Source organism: Sparus aurata, chromosome 8 (genome assembly GCF_900880675.1).
Source record: "Sparus aurata chromosome 8, fSpaAur1.1, whole genome shotgun sequence".
Lineage (NCBI taxonomy): Eukaryota > Metazoa > Chordata > Actinopteri > Spariformes > Sparidae > Sparus > Sparus aurata.
The window spans coordinates 4,400,871-4,414,341 of record NC_044194.1 but is presented as its reverse complement, the minus strand read 5'-3'; the positions used below and the strand labels follow the sequence as shown (position 1 = coordinate 4,414,341).

Here is a 13,471-nt window from a genome sequence, read left to right as displayed (position 1 = left end):
TGAGGAGATGAACACACAAAAAATGATTTAACTCAGATATACAGACCATTTTAGCATCTTTCAGCTCATTGTTTTGTATTCAATGGCCTAGAACTTACTGCTCACCGCACAGAATCTCCTGTTCTCAGCAGAAAAGTTCTGATAATCTGTGTGCTACCTGCTCGGCACTTAAAAAAAAACAGATAATGGTACCGGTAGATGACATAACTTGTATCAGATTTTCTGTTGATGTAATTTGTAAACTGTGATTCTTTGCTCTTTTCTGTACACGGAACATCTATTGCATGTCTGTCCATCCTGGAAGAGGGATCCCTCCTCTGTGGCTCTTCCTGAGTTTCTTCCATTGTTTTTTTTTTACCCTGTTAAAAGGTTTTTTTTTCCATCAACATGTGAAGTTTTTCCTCACTTGAATCGAGGGTCTAAGGACAGAGGATGTTGTTCACTGTACAGATTGTAAAGCCCACTGAGGCAATGTGATTGTGATTTTGGGCTATATAAATAAAATTGATTTGATTTGATTTGATTTAGATCCAGGGAGGGTGAAGGGGAGACCATCACCTTTGTACATGTGGTGCACTTTTTTTTTTAAATTTTGTATCATGTAGGAGAAGTAGGAGAATCTTCTCATAAAATCAAAATTCAAAATTATCAAATTTGGACAGGACAGGAAGGGAGGAGATGAAAAGTTGTAAGTAACCGAAGCCGTCATAAAAATTTAGTGAAGTAAAACAGTATATTTGTCTCTGAGATGCAGTGTTGTATAAAGTAGTGTAGCATTGAAATACAAGTACCAGGAATTCCCCCAAATATTCATGTATATTAACCATACTGGCACGTCTGATTCAGTTAGCACATTTTTTTTTTATTGTAGGAAAAAATAGAACTTGTTAGTAACAAAGCAAAACTTATCAGAACGTATCAAAGACATACAGTGTTTTTTTTTTTTAACCATTATATGTGAGAATAAAATGAAACAATTCACAGACACGGAAACGTTATAAAGACTGAGCGAGCAGAATCTGACCTCTGTTAGTTATGAACAATGTAACAGTCATAATGAGCAACAAAATGCTGAGTTTACAGTTGAAATTGATTAATTACATGATGAAAAACATCACATCTGCGCCATTATTCAGCATTTTTAAAGTATATAATCAAGCTTTAAGTATAATGAGCGATGATCAACAGATAACACCTCTGTAGCAGCACTGGTGTGTAAGACAAACACAAAGACTAAACGCCACCTTGACAGCAGATGCTCTTTACTTTGGTGTCACTATCTTAACTGAACTCCCTTTGGAGACTGTGAACCCAGGATACAGAGGCTGGGAGAACCCGGTCTGAACTCTGTGAAGGAGCGTCATCTGACCAGAAGAAGACACGCTGTAGAAAGACAGACGCCCTGCCTTATGGTTCAGATACACTCCGACAGTAGAGGAGCAGGGGCCGGATGTTTTGACCTTGACTGAATCGTGCCAAAAGGTGCAACCGGATTTTGCGAGGGAAAGACACCAGGACTGGTCTGTGAATCCAAAGGCACTTCTTACCAGCTCTGCCCCCTTGTAGCACACAGCGACCTCCACCCTGGGCCCCTGCCATTCCACCTCCCAGTAGCAAACTCCAGTTAAACCATCGCTGCACAACACTTGCTCATAATCGGTAAATCTCTCCGGGTGGTCTGGATACATCTGGGCTTTTCTGACCAAGGTTACCTTGCTGTTTTCCTCAGAGAGCAGTATGTTTTCAAAGGCCGTGTTGCGATCCAACCTGAGCTGGCAGGAATCTGAAACGCAGATTTAGTTTTTTTAATTATTGAGTGTGACAGGTGAAGTAGATTGGAGCACAGTGGCTGATTTAAAGATATTTATTTTACATTAGTGACTCACAGAGGGAGAACTCCTGTCTTGTCTTCGGATCAGGATCAGCTTGAACTAAAACAGAAAACAACACAACACAGCACTTTTCTTAACCGGCTATTCATACAGTATTACAGTTAATATATATATGTAATCTGAATACAGGTGTTTTCTTACTCTCTTCAGATAGTTCTGCAATAGCTTTTGCAATGTTTTCCATTTTTCCTCTCAAATCAGAAATGGCCTTTGTCACAAAGTCAAAAGAGCCGTGCAGATCGATGTTGTCATCAGAGGACACGTCACATTCTGGAGAGTCAAAAATAGACTGGCAGCTCTGGAAACACAAGAGAAACACAACATCACAACAGCACGACACACCAAACTATCTATATCTGTTTGTCAGCCTGTGTACCTGCAGGAAATGAATGTGATCCTCAGTGAGCGACAGCTGCTTCAGTTCATCGTCCGCCTTCCTCATCTCAGAAATCTCCCTCTCCAGACGCTCCACGAGAGCCTCGGCTCGGCTCACCGCAGATTTCTCCTGAACTCTGATCAGCTCGTTCACCGCACAACGCCTTTTGTCCGCCATCAGGACGATTTCAGCATAGGCCTTTTCATTTTGGTCGACCGCTGCGTCCCCAGAGCCCTGACAGTGGAGAGAAATGATGAATAATGTCAGTCACTCTTGAGGGATCCAAGACACGTTACATGTGTTTAAATCAGCAAAGAAAAAGTAAAAGACAACTCACATGCAGTTCTTTCACTCTCTGTCTCAGCTGCCGCAGCTGCTTTTCTTTCGCCTGTATTCCCTGCTGGTATCTTTGCTTCTTCTTCCCAAATTGTTTCTGAAAAATAAAATCACAGTGAATTGTGTGTCGCAAAATAACTGATATATTTTACAGACAGTATATTATATCTTCCTAGATCTCACAGTGGCCAAACTAAACACTCTTACTTGTTTCTCCTTCCTCTCCGCTGCAGCTGAGACGGTGTCATGACCTTTGTGCTCATCCATCACACAAAGCAGGCAGATGCACTGGCCATCGCTGCGACAGTACACCTCGAGCAGCTTGTCGTGCTTAGGGCAGATCTTGTCTTGCATGGATGCAGAGACTTCCACCAGCTTGTGCCTTTTGAAAGCAGCAGACTCATAGTGAGGCTGCAGGTGAGTAGCACAGTAAGAAGCCAGACACACCAGGCAGGACTTGACGGCTTTCAGCTTCCTCCCAGTGCAGAAATCACACTCCACGTCCCCGGGGCCGACTCCATCCCTGTCAGGACTCTCGGGAGAAGCCGCTGACATTTCTCCTGCCAGATCAGCCAGCACTGTGTTCTTGTTCAACACAGGTCTGGTTCTGAAAGTGTGTCTACACTGGGGGCAGCTGTAAACACCTCTGCAGTCCTCCAGGTCCCAGTAGCCGTTCACACAGTCCATACAGTAGCTGTGGCCACAGTGCAGGGTCACAGGGCTCTTCAGTATATCCAGACATATTGAGCAGGATAAAGGATGAGGCTCCTTGCAGCTCTGCGCCATGTTTATCACAACACTCTTTTACTTTCATTTACTCTGAAAGCGAAACTGACTGATTAATGGGAGTGACTTAACCTCTGAAGTCTCTTTCTTCAATTTAAGAACTGTAAAACCCCCCAAAATCCTAAATTAATATCACAAATAAAGGAAATGCGCTTATTTTATAACAAAAGTAAGTTTCTGATACGTTGTGAAACAATTTTAAATATTCTAGGAGCTCAAACGAGGAGACAGTGTAGGAAACGAAGGAATAAACAGAGGAAACGAGAAAACACTTTTTCCTGCGAGATTTGAGCGGAGCGCGAGATTTGTTTGGTATCCATGGAGACGGCGGCAGCAGCGCTCGGCCTGTGAGGACGCAGGAGGCGCCGCTCCCTCCTCGTCCTGATGTTTTTGGCTTTAGCAGGGGGCTTTGTGGCACCATGGACCTGCCGGAGACGATCAGGAAACGTTTAGAAGACTTCTCTCGGAATGTCTTATTCGACCAAAGTCGGACTCAGACACTCACGAAGGAGAATGACGCGTTTTTGCCCCACGGTAAACTCAAAAACACAGCTAACGTTATGAATTAGCATTGATGGTAACCTAGCTAACCACTGACATGAGCGGCTGGACTGAGCTTTGTTCGCCTCCAGCGTAACTTTACTTAAGCTGTTGCTGAATCTAGGTTGTTTATGGAGTCTATGTTGTGTTTTTTTGTTTGTTTTCAGACAAGCGGGTTCTGTCCAGTCTCCACCTCCAGATGTCTCTGTACTTTAACATGTGGTTCTTCCCCCTGTGGTGGATCAGTGAAACTGTAATGCTGCAGCTCAAGGTGAGCTAACCCGAGAGAAAGTGAGACAGGAGGCGAGTAAAAAGAGACCGAATGAGAAAGATAGGCTAATGTGAAATACTAGTAATGTTAAATTGTCAATATATGCCATCACTTATCAAAAAACATGTTATTATTAAGGAAAAGTTTATATTAAAGTGTATATGTTATAAAAGTAGGTGATCAAATGATCCTGGAAGAATGATAAATTATTGTAAACTATTGTTGAGGTATTAACTTTGTTTGGATTGTCACATTTGAATTTATCACATTAAATTCAGGATCCTAATGCATCCTGGAAAATCTGGAAAAACAGTTGATGAGCTCCAGAAAAGCAAAATGTCCTGGGAAATAATTTGTTGTCCTGTAAACATTATTTAAACACCCCAAAACTACATAATACAGAATTTTAATGGTAGTATAACGTACAAAAACTAAGGAAACCAGTTAGCTGTTCATTTTAAGATACTTGTCTTATTTTGTCTTTTGTATATTTACTATTGTGCTTGATGAAAGCAAATCTTCCAGCAACCTCTTGGTTACTGGTGTTCATGCTTCTCAGTTATTGATTTTCAGGCAGCAATGGATAATACACTGTAATTCACAAGAGAAAAAGGCATTGGGGTTATAGATTGATTAATAAAGGAATATATTAGCCCCATCAAATCAATCAACTTTTGTATTTCTTTATCTTATACGTATTTTTTGTTTATCCATGTATTCTTTTTTTTGTTTGTTCCACTTTGTTAAGTGTCCTTGGGTACCCCGAAAGGCGCTATATAAATTAAATGCATTATTATTATTATTATTATTAGTGTATGGGTATGTTCCTTTTGTACCAGCTAGATTTTTACTTGTCACTGAAAATGTTCTTGAAAATGATCTCTAGAAAAGAGTGTGAACCCTGTTCTTGTTATCATTGTTTCCACCAGTATCCTGCTTTACCCGACTACTACAAGTTCATCCTCATCACCGTTCTCATCGTGATGACGCTGATCGAGGCCATCAGACTCTTTCTCGGTTATACGGGGAACCTGCAAGAAAAGGTGGCGCCATCACTCACACAAACATGGAACAAAAAAGTGCAAGACAGGAAGCTGTAATCCCTTTGATGTGTGTGTTTGTGGAAGGTGCCAGAGTTGGCTGGATTTTGGCTGCTGAGCATCCTGCTGCAGTTTCCTCTCATCCTGTTTCAGCTGTTCAACGAAGCCATTCTCATACAGCCCCTGGAGAGGGGCGTTCACATAGTTCTCGCCATGTTCATACTCACACAGGTACGTTTCTTTCCTTAAAAACAGACAATCTTAGTACTGCATATGCTGAAATATATATTATGTATGTTTTCAAGATTTTATCATTTGGTGATTGTTATTGATTTAATTCTTTTTCCTGGACTTTTTCCAGGCTCTCTCTGGGTTTGTGGCTCTCCGGGACATGGTCAGACACACAGAAAGCCAGTTTCACCTACGACAGTTTGACTGAATTATGAAGCGCTCACATCCCTGCCACATCCTGACAGACCGGGACAAATCATTACTCCAAACCTCACAGACCCGGATGGATGACAACAAGAAATTATGTGTTACTTTTTGTATAGCTTGTAGTACCGAGGCTGTTTTCTCCCAGTTACACTTGAGTATTAGGGAGAAAAACAATTGAGCATATTTATTTTTGTAGTTGAATCACAGTTTATTCGATGGGATTGTATTTTTTAAGCGTTGCAATAAAGTAAACCTTTGTAAGTAACCGCCTGTTTATCTTTTATCAAGCTGCAAATGTATCGCATCATAGACTTTGTGTTAGTGTAGTCTGAGAATTCAAGCGAGTTTATATAAATCAAACCTTTCACCAAAAATAAAATAGACACAAATTACATTAAAAAGGGTTCACATTTATTTATAAGACACAAGTTGGACACAAATCATACCTGTGTCATTTTAGCTCAGCATATCTGTAGCTTTAGAAAAAGTCATATTCCTTATATCCATATATTCCGTTTATCACTGGCCTGAGTATCGAGGGAACAAAGTCAATCTGTATTTCCCAGATCATGAATGTTGTGCCCTACAGTGGCGCAGACTGGCGATCTTCTGACAGTTGCCTCTTGTGGCTCTGTAATTGTTTGGCTTTCTCCACCTGAGCCATTGCGCCCGACGTTCATCGCTTGAAGCCCAGCAAGGGTGGCGCTCTCTGGCTGTGGAAGTTCCATGTTTGTGAGGCCTGAAGGCTTTGACGCAGGAGATGCAACATCCAAAGTCTCTTTGATTAATCTGAGGAAAACAGAAATACCATAAACATTCAGAACATGATGCTCATCTCATCATTATTTCACAAACATCAGGGCTTATGTCCAAACCAACACTTGACAAAACAGAGCTCAGTAGTGCCCTTACTGTTTTCCTCGGAGGTCTGTTCCCCTCAGCACAGGCACAAATAACCTGCTGGGTGATTTAGTTTCAGGGATAAGATCTCTCAGGTTCTGCTCTCCGAATGGTATGGATCTCAGCGGTGACAACCCCACTAAATAAATGACATGATTAGGTAATAAAGACGAGGAAGCGAGGTGAGCTAACGGCGATAAATAAACAAAATAATCATTTCAGTTTCATATATAATAGTGTGTGTGCATTTAAACCTCGTGAGAAATGTTCTTCCTGTTCCATATTCTGCTGTTTGGTCTCGTTTGCGTCAGCGTGCGAGGAATCCTCCGGCACAAAGCAACGTTCTGAGACCTGTAAAGAGTTACTGTCTCTAAAAAAATGCTGGTCGTTGAATTGGTTGGTGTTGAAACTGGACAGCAGTCGCTTTGTTGGAACAGCGTACGTGGATGAAGGAGACCTGTGAAGCAGGAGACATAACACTTCTGTAACATGCAGTTATCCACTGTTGACTGATGAGCGTACAATGTCTCTGTGAGGTTTACCTGTGGTACCCCGTAAGGAAATGTGGCAGCCCTGAAAGAGAGAGACAAGGCGGATTTATGTCAGCCGTGGGATCGTGAAACCTTGGAATGAATGCGGCTCCATGAAGCACAAACCTCTGTCGACTTTATAGGAGACGAGGGGCTGTGGGGGGCCGGGATGGTGTGAGTGTTTGGGTGGAGGTGTTTGGACAGCGCTCAGGTGCAGCAGCTGAGGGGAGCACCTCCACTGTCCTGCATCCATCCTTGGGTCATCTGTGAAAGACAGTCAAGCATATTGGTGATTCCAATTTGTATGCCTTAACCTGCAGGAGATAATGTATTGAATAATGAAATGAAGTATTTAACTTCTGGTACTCAGATTAGAACAAATTTGTGCCCAAAACCTGAGAAAAATAATTGTTTTGTGTGGCAAAACCAAGTCTGAAATCTTTTACTTCACGTGTGAAAATGTTCTATTTTTGTTGAGTGTAGAACGGCCGAGATTCCCAAATAAACCAACACGTTACCTGTGGGAGGTGTGACAGCTGTGAATGTGCAGAGATGTGGACCTGCTTTCGTCCTCTGATGCAGGTATGTAGCTTTAACATTTACCAGAGAGTTGTCCTAAAACACACAAAACATCAGAGTCAGAATTACTGTTGCTTCAAATATCACAAGTTGGCATTTTGTACATTCTCATGAAACTCTGAATCATCTGCGTCATCCTCACCTTGACAGGCTTGCCGCCCTGCCACAGAGTCACCTGACTGGCCTCCTTAGGTTGAGTAGAGATAGGAGGGATCACAGCTGTTCTTATCAGACCATTTACCTTCACAGAGACAGAAATATTAATCCTAACAGCTCTGGAGACCTTTTCACTAAACTGATTCACACTCTCCACACCGTACCTGCCATTTTTTCCTGTGTCTTCCAACAGGCGTCTCTTGGATGATCTCTTTCACTGTGTTCTCATTGGACTCCTGGAAAGACCGTTCACTAATCAGTCTGAGTTGATGAGACAGTGTGTGAACTAATTAGTGGGTCATGAAGTCTCTTACACTATTCTTGATGCTGCTTTTCAGGACTTTGGTCTGTGTGTTTTTCTTCGCTCTCTCTCGTCGCAGTCTGTTCCTCTCTCTCTGACTCCTCAGGTGTTTCTTTTTTTTCTTCTTCACTGGAGTTAGCTGTAGAGGAGAGCAGGAGCATGTGGTGAACGGGTTCAAGAGAAGAAACGATTCAAAATGTTCAGATTTTCACATATGTGATGTTAACCGTACAAAGAAATAAAGCACTTGTGTTAAAAAAAACATTTATGAGAGAGTGGATGTTTGTCAGGATACCTCTGGATGGGCAGTTTGTGTCTGCTCCAGTAAATGAACTGGGAGTCCGTCAGAATCTGAACTATTTGAGCCGCTGGTGCTGTGAGAGCAAACAAGAAATATTCACATTAAAACTGAATGATAGAGCCTTTTATAGCTATCCCATATTGCTCACGTGTGGTTTGCATGTGTATTTAAAATAACAGCAATAATAATAAATGATTATATCACCTGGTTTCCAGGTCCGACACAGAGAAGTCAGTCCCCAGATCTTTGCCCAGCCTCTCTCTGACCTGCTTTCTTAACAACACTGCCAGTTCTGTGAGACAGTAAGCTGTCTGGGAGGAAACAAAATGTTGGGGCATACAATCATCACGTTATTTTGTACTAAGAGCTCCAGCAATTAAAGGGAATCTACATGTCTCACCTTTGTTGGATCGGGGTCACAGAAGTCCAGCAGGGTGTCACAAACGTGAAAGCCAATGGACTTCAGGTCTCGAGTGGTGAAATGCGTTCCTCTCCTGTCGCCTAACAATCAGACCGATGAAAGATCCTCAGACAAGAGACATGCGAGCGTACACACACATAAACACACATCCGGAAAGGTCAACACTCACCCAGAGTGGAGCCTCCAAAGGTGGCCTCCATAGTGTAGCTGTTCTGGACACCGAGTCTCCACATGGCGATTCGACCTGTTCCCTCTTTGCTCTTCTGCACCCGGAACTTACAGCTCTTAAAAGAGAACTGAGGAATAGAGAGATTTAGATTCAGATGTTTATATAAAAGTCCCAAAAACATTATACGTTTAGAACTTCTTTTCTAAATTCTACTTCTTACAAGTCAACAAAAACCTTGAGAGTCCGATGCTACTCTTTACCTTGTCACTGGCATTCTTGCTCAGCATCAGTGGAAAGACTCTCTCGTGAAGCTTCAGTGACGAATCACCTCGGTTGTTACAACCGTACATGAAGACGTTGTTCTTACGGTTGTGGCCATGAAAGTCACAGTAAAGAATAACATCCATCTCACCCAACAGCCTGAGGAAAAAAAAGCATAACAGGGCCAGAGATGTGAATAGAGCCAAGACTGAGACGCTACTTTGAAGGGTTACATTTGCTGCCTCTTAAATTCTTCATGTTTCTACTGACAACTCTGTAATATTGGCAGATGTGGCAGGAAAAAAGCTGAGTCACAAAGCCAATTGAATTTCAAGTATAGTAAAGTGGATGCAAATAAAAGTTCTTCTTATACAAGATCTGGGAGTAAATACGAACTAAATAAGACAATCTGTGTTCGTTGCAAGAAGGCGTGAAGTCTTAATTTTGTTTTCTGTTTTTAATTTTCCAAATTTGTCAGAATCTGAGACTACAGTCCTGCTCTAAACCTCAACCAAACAACCAACTAAGTACTCACTGACATAAAGAGGAAGAACTGCTCTGTGCAAGCTTCAAATTCATAAATAAGATACTCTTTTTAACAACTGACCTGCACATTGTTAACAATTTACTTGATAAATTAAGAAAGAACGGAAAGACTACTGAAAACACTGAATTGCAGAAAACCACATAAACAAGTTATTTAATATATAACACATGTTTTGATTTCTTACCTTTCCACCATGTTGCGAGTATGCCACACACATGGAAACGAATCTCTGAGCAATGTCTTGTAATATCTGTTGAGGTCCCTGCCTGCCAGAGAGCAGCGGTAATTGCCCACGATCACACCATCAGGATTCAGCATCGGCACCACCTGCAGCACCACAGATCCATGTGAGAGAAATACACTAGACAAATCAGAATGTACTGACATAATGATCGTGGAAATATGACAGATGTGAGCCGACAAGCTTCAGTTCGCTCACCTTGAAAACAAAAGTGTCCCTGAGTAGCTGAGCATCCTCCGAGTCCCCGAGCAGGAAGTCGAGGAACCCCTCCATCATCCAGGAGCTGTTGGTCTCTCCGGGGTGGACTCTGGCCGTCACCACCACAGCCTTCTTGGTCCGGCCCTCCACCCTGCCGACCCCGCGGGACGTCACTGTCACCACGTACACGGCGTTCCCAGCCAGGCTGTGGCACAGCACCCGCAGTGTACAGTATGACGCCACTGCTGGGTCGGAGGTAATGCGCCTCAGGTAGCACTGCAGGTGTGAATAGGTGTAGGGGTAGCAGTGGGCCAGGAAGCAGGTGTCTGAGTCGTGAGGGAACTGGAGAGTCCAGGTGAGCGAGTACAGGGGGATTGTGTCACTGTTGTCGTCCTTTGTGTTCTAAATGAAGAAATAATGTTTTTTTTAAGAGAAATCCTGCTTCTAGGATTATTATTTGAGTTATAATGTCCATGAAAGCTGCTGGAAAAGTAGGAAATGGGACAGTAAGATTCAGCGTACTGACATTTTCAGTTCACCCACCTGATTGCAGTTGCGAAAGTATTTGATGTTGGAGCCGGTGCGCTGCCATCCGACACCTTTCTCCATGGCCTCCCTCTCCGAATAGAGGAGTGGTTTCATGCCCTGAGAATACAGGCTGCTGCTCTTCATCAAGTTGATGATAGTGAAGCGGTAGGTCACTCCAGCCTTCATGTTCCCGACCCGGAAGTAAAACCACTGCGTGTGCTTTTTGGTGTACATGTCTGTGCGCAGGGTGAGCTCATAGTCGTAGACGCCGCTGAACAGGGAAGAAATCCAGGTGGTCAGTCACAGAAAAAATTAGAGGATGAAAATACAATGGTTGAGGCTGAAACAACGAATTAGTAGATGCGACTCACATTTGCACAGCCTTCTGCAGGTTCCCACTCTCAAAGCGTGACTCAAACTCCAGCGTGAAGTCCGTCTGATTGGCATCATGCGTAGCGCTCTTAATGGGTCCCTTGCTTCCTCCGACCCGGGAGCAGGTGAAATAGGGACGCTTAGTGGCTTGAAAGAGTAAGAACAACAGGAAAACAGTGAATATCAACAACTAAATCTGCACAGGTGTCAATAAAACTGTTTTTGATTAAATGAAATCCACAATTTGAAGCATTAAGGAGTCAGGTTAGGTTCGTCCTCACTAATAAACAAATGTATGAATTTAAAAGAGATCATCTCTTCTCAAGGGAAGAGCTGTGACATGAAGCAACAGTATAAGGTTCCTATTTGTCAAAACCTCTGTAATGACATGGCACTACGTTACCACATCATGTAATGTGGTGGAAGAACATTTCAAACAAATCCTCTGTTGTTACCATGGTCGATGCAGTACACCACTTTGCCCCGCTCCTCTCCAGCTGGCAGGGGTTTCCTCTCGTGTCCTGTGGGCTGGTAGAAAGGCTCCGGCTCTGTGGGGTCCCAGTCTACAACACACACTCTCTTCATCTCATTATGTGTTAAAATTCAAAATAAAAGGTCATATCAAGATTTAAACCGAGCTTTCATTTGCTTGTTTTCTGACTGGATATATTTAGCTCTTCACAAACAGACTCATTGCCGATTAATACCACTGACAAGTTTTTGTGCACATCACGTAACATTTAAAATGTTTTCCTTACCTATGTGATGGATTATGTCACCGATGACCTCACACTCTGTGGGCCAACGGGGTCGGGAAAGGGAGGAGAGGTTAACCAGGTCCAGCGGCGCCCTGAGACTCAAAACAGGTCGTCCAGCATCAAAGTCTATGAGCAGCTGCCGGGTCCGCAGGGTCCGATTCAGGTTTCTAGATACTGAGAGCGGGACATGAATCACACCGTCGATAACTGTTCTTTCAGGCACCTGTTTCTTTCACAGGGCACTATGGACATACATTTTTCATCAGGTCAGCCCGCTTACTTCACAAAGCTTGTCCATTTAAAAAGAGATTATATTGCTCATGATTGCTGTTAATTATCTCAATCACAAAAGAGCTCTTGTTTAATATATAATGATCTCCTTCAGGGAGGAGATGAAATGTCTACAAGTGCCCACAGCATCTCTCCACAAACAGGAAAACCCAAACCTGTTCAAGACAGTCAATAGTCCCGCTCCATATCAATAGATCTTTATGAAACTCACAAGTGTTTTAAATAAACAGCAACAGCTCATTTACATGGAGAGCACATGCATATCTTACACAGCCTCTTCCCTGCTAAATCCTCCTCGTCTTCCTCTGAGTTGGACTCATTGATGTCCGATTTGTCCAGCTGGCAGGAGTTCCACCAGCTCCTGATGGCGGAGACGGGCATGGCTGATGTTTTCTCTGCCTGACTGGAAAAAAAATGTGTAGTCATCAGTGTTGTATATCACCTAATCACCAAACTGAGTCAGAGCTGCACTGGCTTGTAATCAGGATAAAAACCAAGATCAATTATGTCATCATTAACTAATATTGATGTTTGGGAAGCGATTTCGACTGTCTGGTCTTTTTTTCCACGAAACATAAGATGACGTTACAAATATGAGTAATAACAGAGCAGACATAACATTTTATAGTAGCCTATAACCGCCTTTAAAGGATGATTTCTGCTAATTTCCATTTAACTAGTTTCGATTAACTGGTGACTAACATGAGCTAGTGACTAAACAGACCTTGATGTTGTCCAATACTGTTAACTCATTTTCGTGAATTCCAAGACGAAGACAAAAACAACAAGTCATTGTCTGACAGAACTTACATGTGAGGAGAAGAAGGGTTGTTTTCCTCTCAGGCTTCTTCATGTGACTTTCTGCTAAAGTGTCAGAGAAAGTCCTCCATTCTCCATTCATTCAGTATTTATACAGGTGTAACTGTAGGCAGGTTAAATCCCGTTTAGTCACTCTTTGATAGCAGCTCTCGGTCGCCTCTTTCTCCACATGCAGAAAAACATGGCGGTGTTTCTCAGCCTCCTCAACTGACTTCTGACCGCGCCGCTCTAAAGTTGTACATTATTTTTACGATATCAAACAATAAGTTTATATCTACTAAAACCACCTATCTCACCTCGGTTATATCTTAATTACTCTAATTCTCGAGTAAGAGTGAAAAAGTGAAGCTCACGGCTCTTTCAGGAAGTGCGCGACGTTGCTAGGCAACCGATTGTCTTGACAACAGCGCGGTTGCCGTG

The 13,471-nt window shown here is 42.7% G+C and overlaps 3 protein-coding genes across 4 annotated transcripts; 1 reads left to right on the top strand and 2 right to left on the bottom strand.

The window, feature by feature from the left end:
* Positions 1-841: 841 nt before the first annotated feature.
* Positions 842-3,621, bottom strand: LOC115586167 (tripartite motif-containing protein 16-like). The gene is made up of 6 exons (XM_030424975.1): positions 2,812-3,621; positions 2,606-2,701; positions 2,269-2,502; positions 2,034-2,190; positions 1,887-1,931; positions 842-1,783 (listed from the first exon to the last, which is right to left on the bottom strand). The coding sequence occupies exons 1-6, from the start codon at positions 3,388-3,390 to the stop codon at positions 1,263-1,265; spliced, it is 1,632 nt and encodes a 543-aa protein (XP_030280835.1). The 5' UTR covers positions 3,391-3,621; the 3' UTR covers positions 842-1,262.
* A 79-nt stretch (positions 3,622-3,700) lies between these two features.
* tmem17 (transmembrane protein 17) lies at positions 3,701-5,944 on the top strand. The gene is made up of 5 exons (XM_030424597.1): positions 3,701-3,924; positions 4,098-4,201; positions 5,131-5,244; positions 5,329-5,472; positions 5,603-5,944. Exons 1-5 carry the CDS (start codon positions 3,810-3,812, stop codon positions 5,678-5,680), a joined length of 555 nt encoding a protein of 184 aa, XP_030280457.1. The 5' UTR covers positions 3,701-3,809; the 3' UTR covers positions 5,681-5,944.
* A 124-nt stretch (positions 5,945-6,068) lies between these two features.
* agbl2 (AGBL carboxypeptidase 2) lies at positions 6,069-13,443 on the bottom strand. 2 transcript variants are annotated; one of them, XM_030424594.1, is made up of 22 exons: positions 13,043-13,443; positions 12,502-12,635; positions 11,942-12,115; positions 11,639-11,746; positions 11,183-11,330; positions 10,827-11,082; positions 10,284-10,685; positions 10,029-10,171; positions 9,297-9,456; positions 9,037-9,163; positions 8,847-8,947; positions 8,651-8,757; positions 8,441-8,519; positions 8,159-8,284; positions 8,009-8,080; positions 7,831-7,929; positions 7,628-7,724; positions 7,236-7,373; positions 7,122-7,152; positions 6,834-7,036; positions 6,592-6,718; positions 6,069-6,468 (listed from the first exon to the last, which is right to left on the bottom strand). In XM_030424594.1, exons 2-22 carry the CDS (start codon positions 12,611-12,613, stop codon positions 6,228-6,230), a joined length of 3,051 nt encoding a protein of 1,016 aa, XP_030280454.1. In that variant the 5' UTR covers positions 12,614-12,635; positions 13,043-13,443; the 3' UTR covers positions 6,069-6,227. The 2 variants fall into 2 exon arrangements, with proteins under 2 accessions (XP_030280454.1, XP_030280456.1); XM_030424596.1 differs by having other exon boundaries at positions 12,502-12,631.
* Positions 13,444-13,471: the final 28 nt, after the last annotated feature.

Excerpts from the sequence above, each read along its gene's own strand:
- LOC115586167 (XM_030424975.1), bottom strand. The coding sequence starts at position 3,390 with ATGGCGCAGAGCTGCAAGGAGCCTCATCCTTTATCCTGCTCAATATGT. Across the intron at positions 2,702-2,811 it reads CGGAGAGGAAGGAGAAACAA|AAACAATTTGGGAAGAAGAA; the intron begins GTAAGAGTGTTT and ends TTTATTTTTCAG. Across the intron at positions 2,503-2,605 it reads AGAGAGTGAAAGAACTGCAT|GGCTCTGGGGACGCAGCGGT; the intron begins GTGAGTTGTCTT and ends CTCCACTGTCAG.
- tmem17 (XM_030424597.1), top strand. The coding sequence starts at position 3,810 with ATGGACCTGCCGGAGACGATCAGGAAACGTTTAGAAGACTTCTCTCGG. Across the intron at positions 3,925-4,097 it reads TGACGCGTTTTTGCCCCACG|ACAAGCGGGTTCTGTCCAGT; the intron begins GTAAACTCAAAA and ends GTTTGTTTTCAG. Across the intron at positions 5,473-5,602 it reads CCATGTTCATACTCACACAG|GCTCTCTCTGGGTTTGTGGC; the intron begins GTACGTTTCTTT and ends GACTTTTTCCAG.
- agbl2 (XM_030424594.1), bottom strand. The coding sequence starts at position 12,613 with ATGCCCGTCTCCGCCATCAGGAGCTGGTGGAACTCCTGCCAGCTGGAC. Across the intron at positions 9,164-9,296 it reads GCAAGAATGCCAGTGACAAG|TTCTCTTTTAAGAGCTGTAA; the intron begins GTAAAGAGTAGC and ends TCTATTCCTCAG. Across the intron at positions 7,374-7,627 it reads AGCTGTCACACCTCCCACAG|ATGACCCAAGGATGGATGCA; the intron begins GTAACGTGTTGG and ends TGTCTTTCACAG.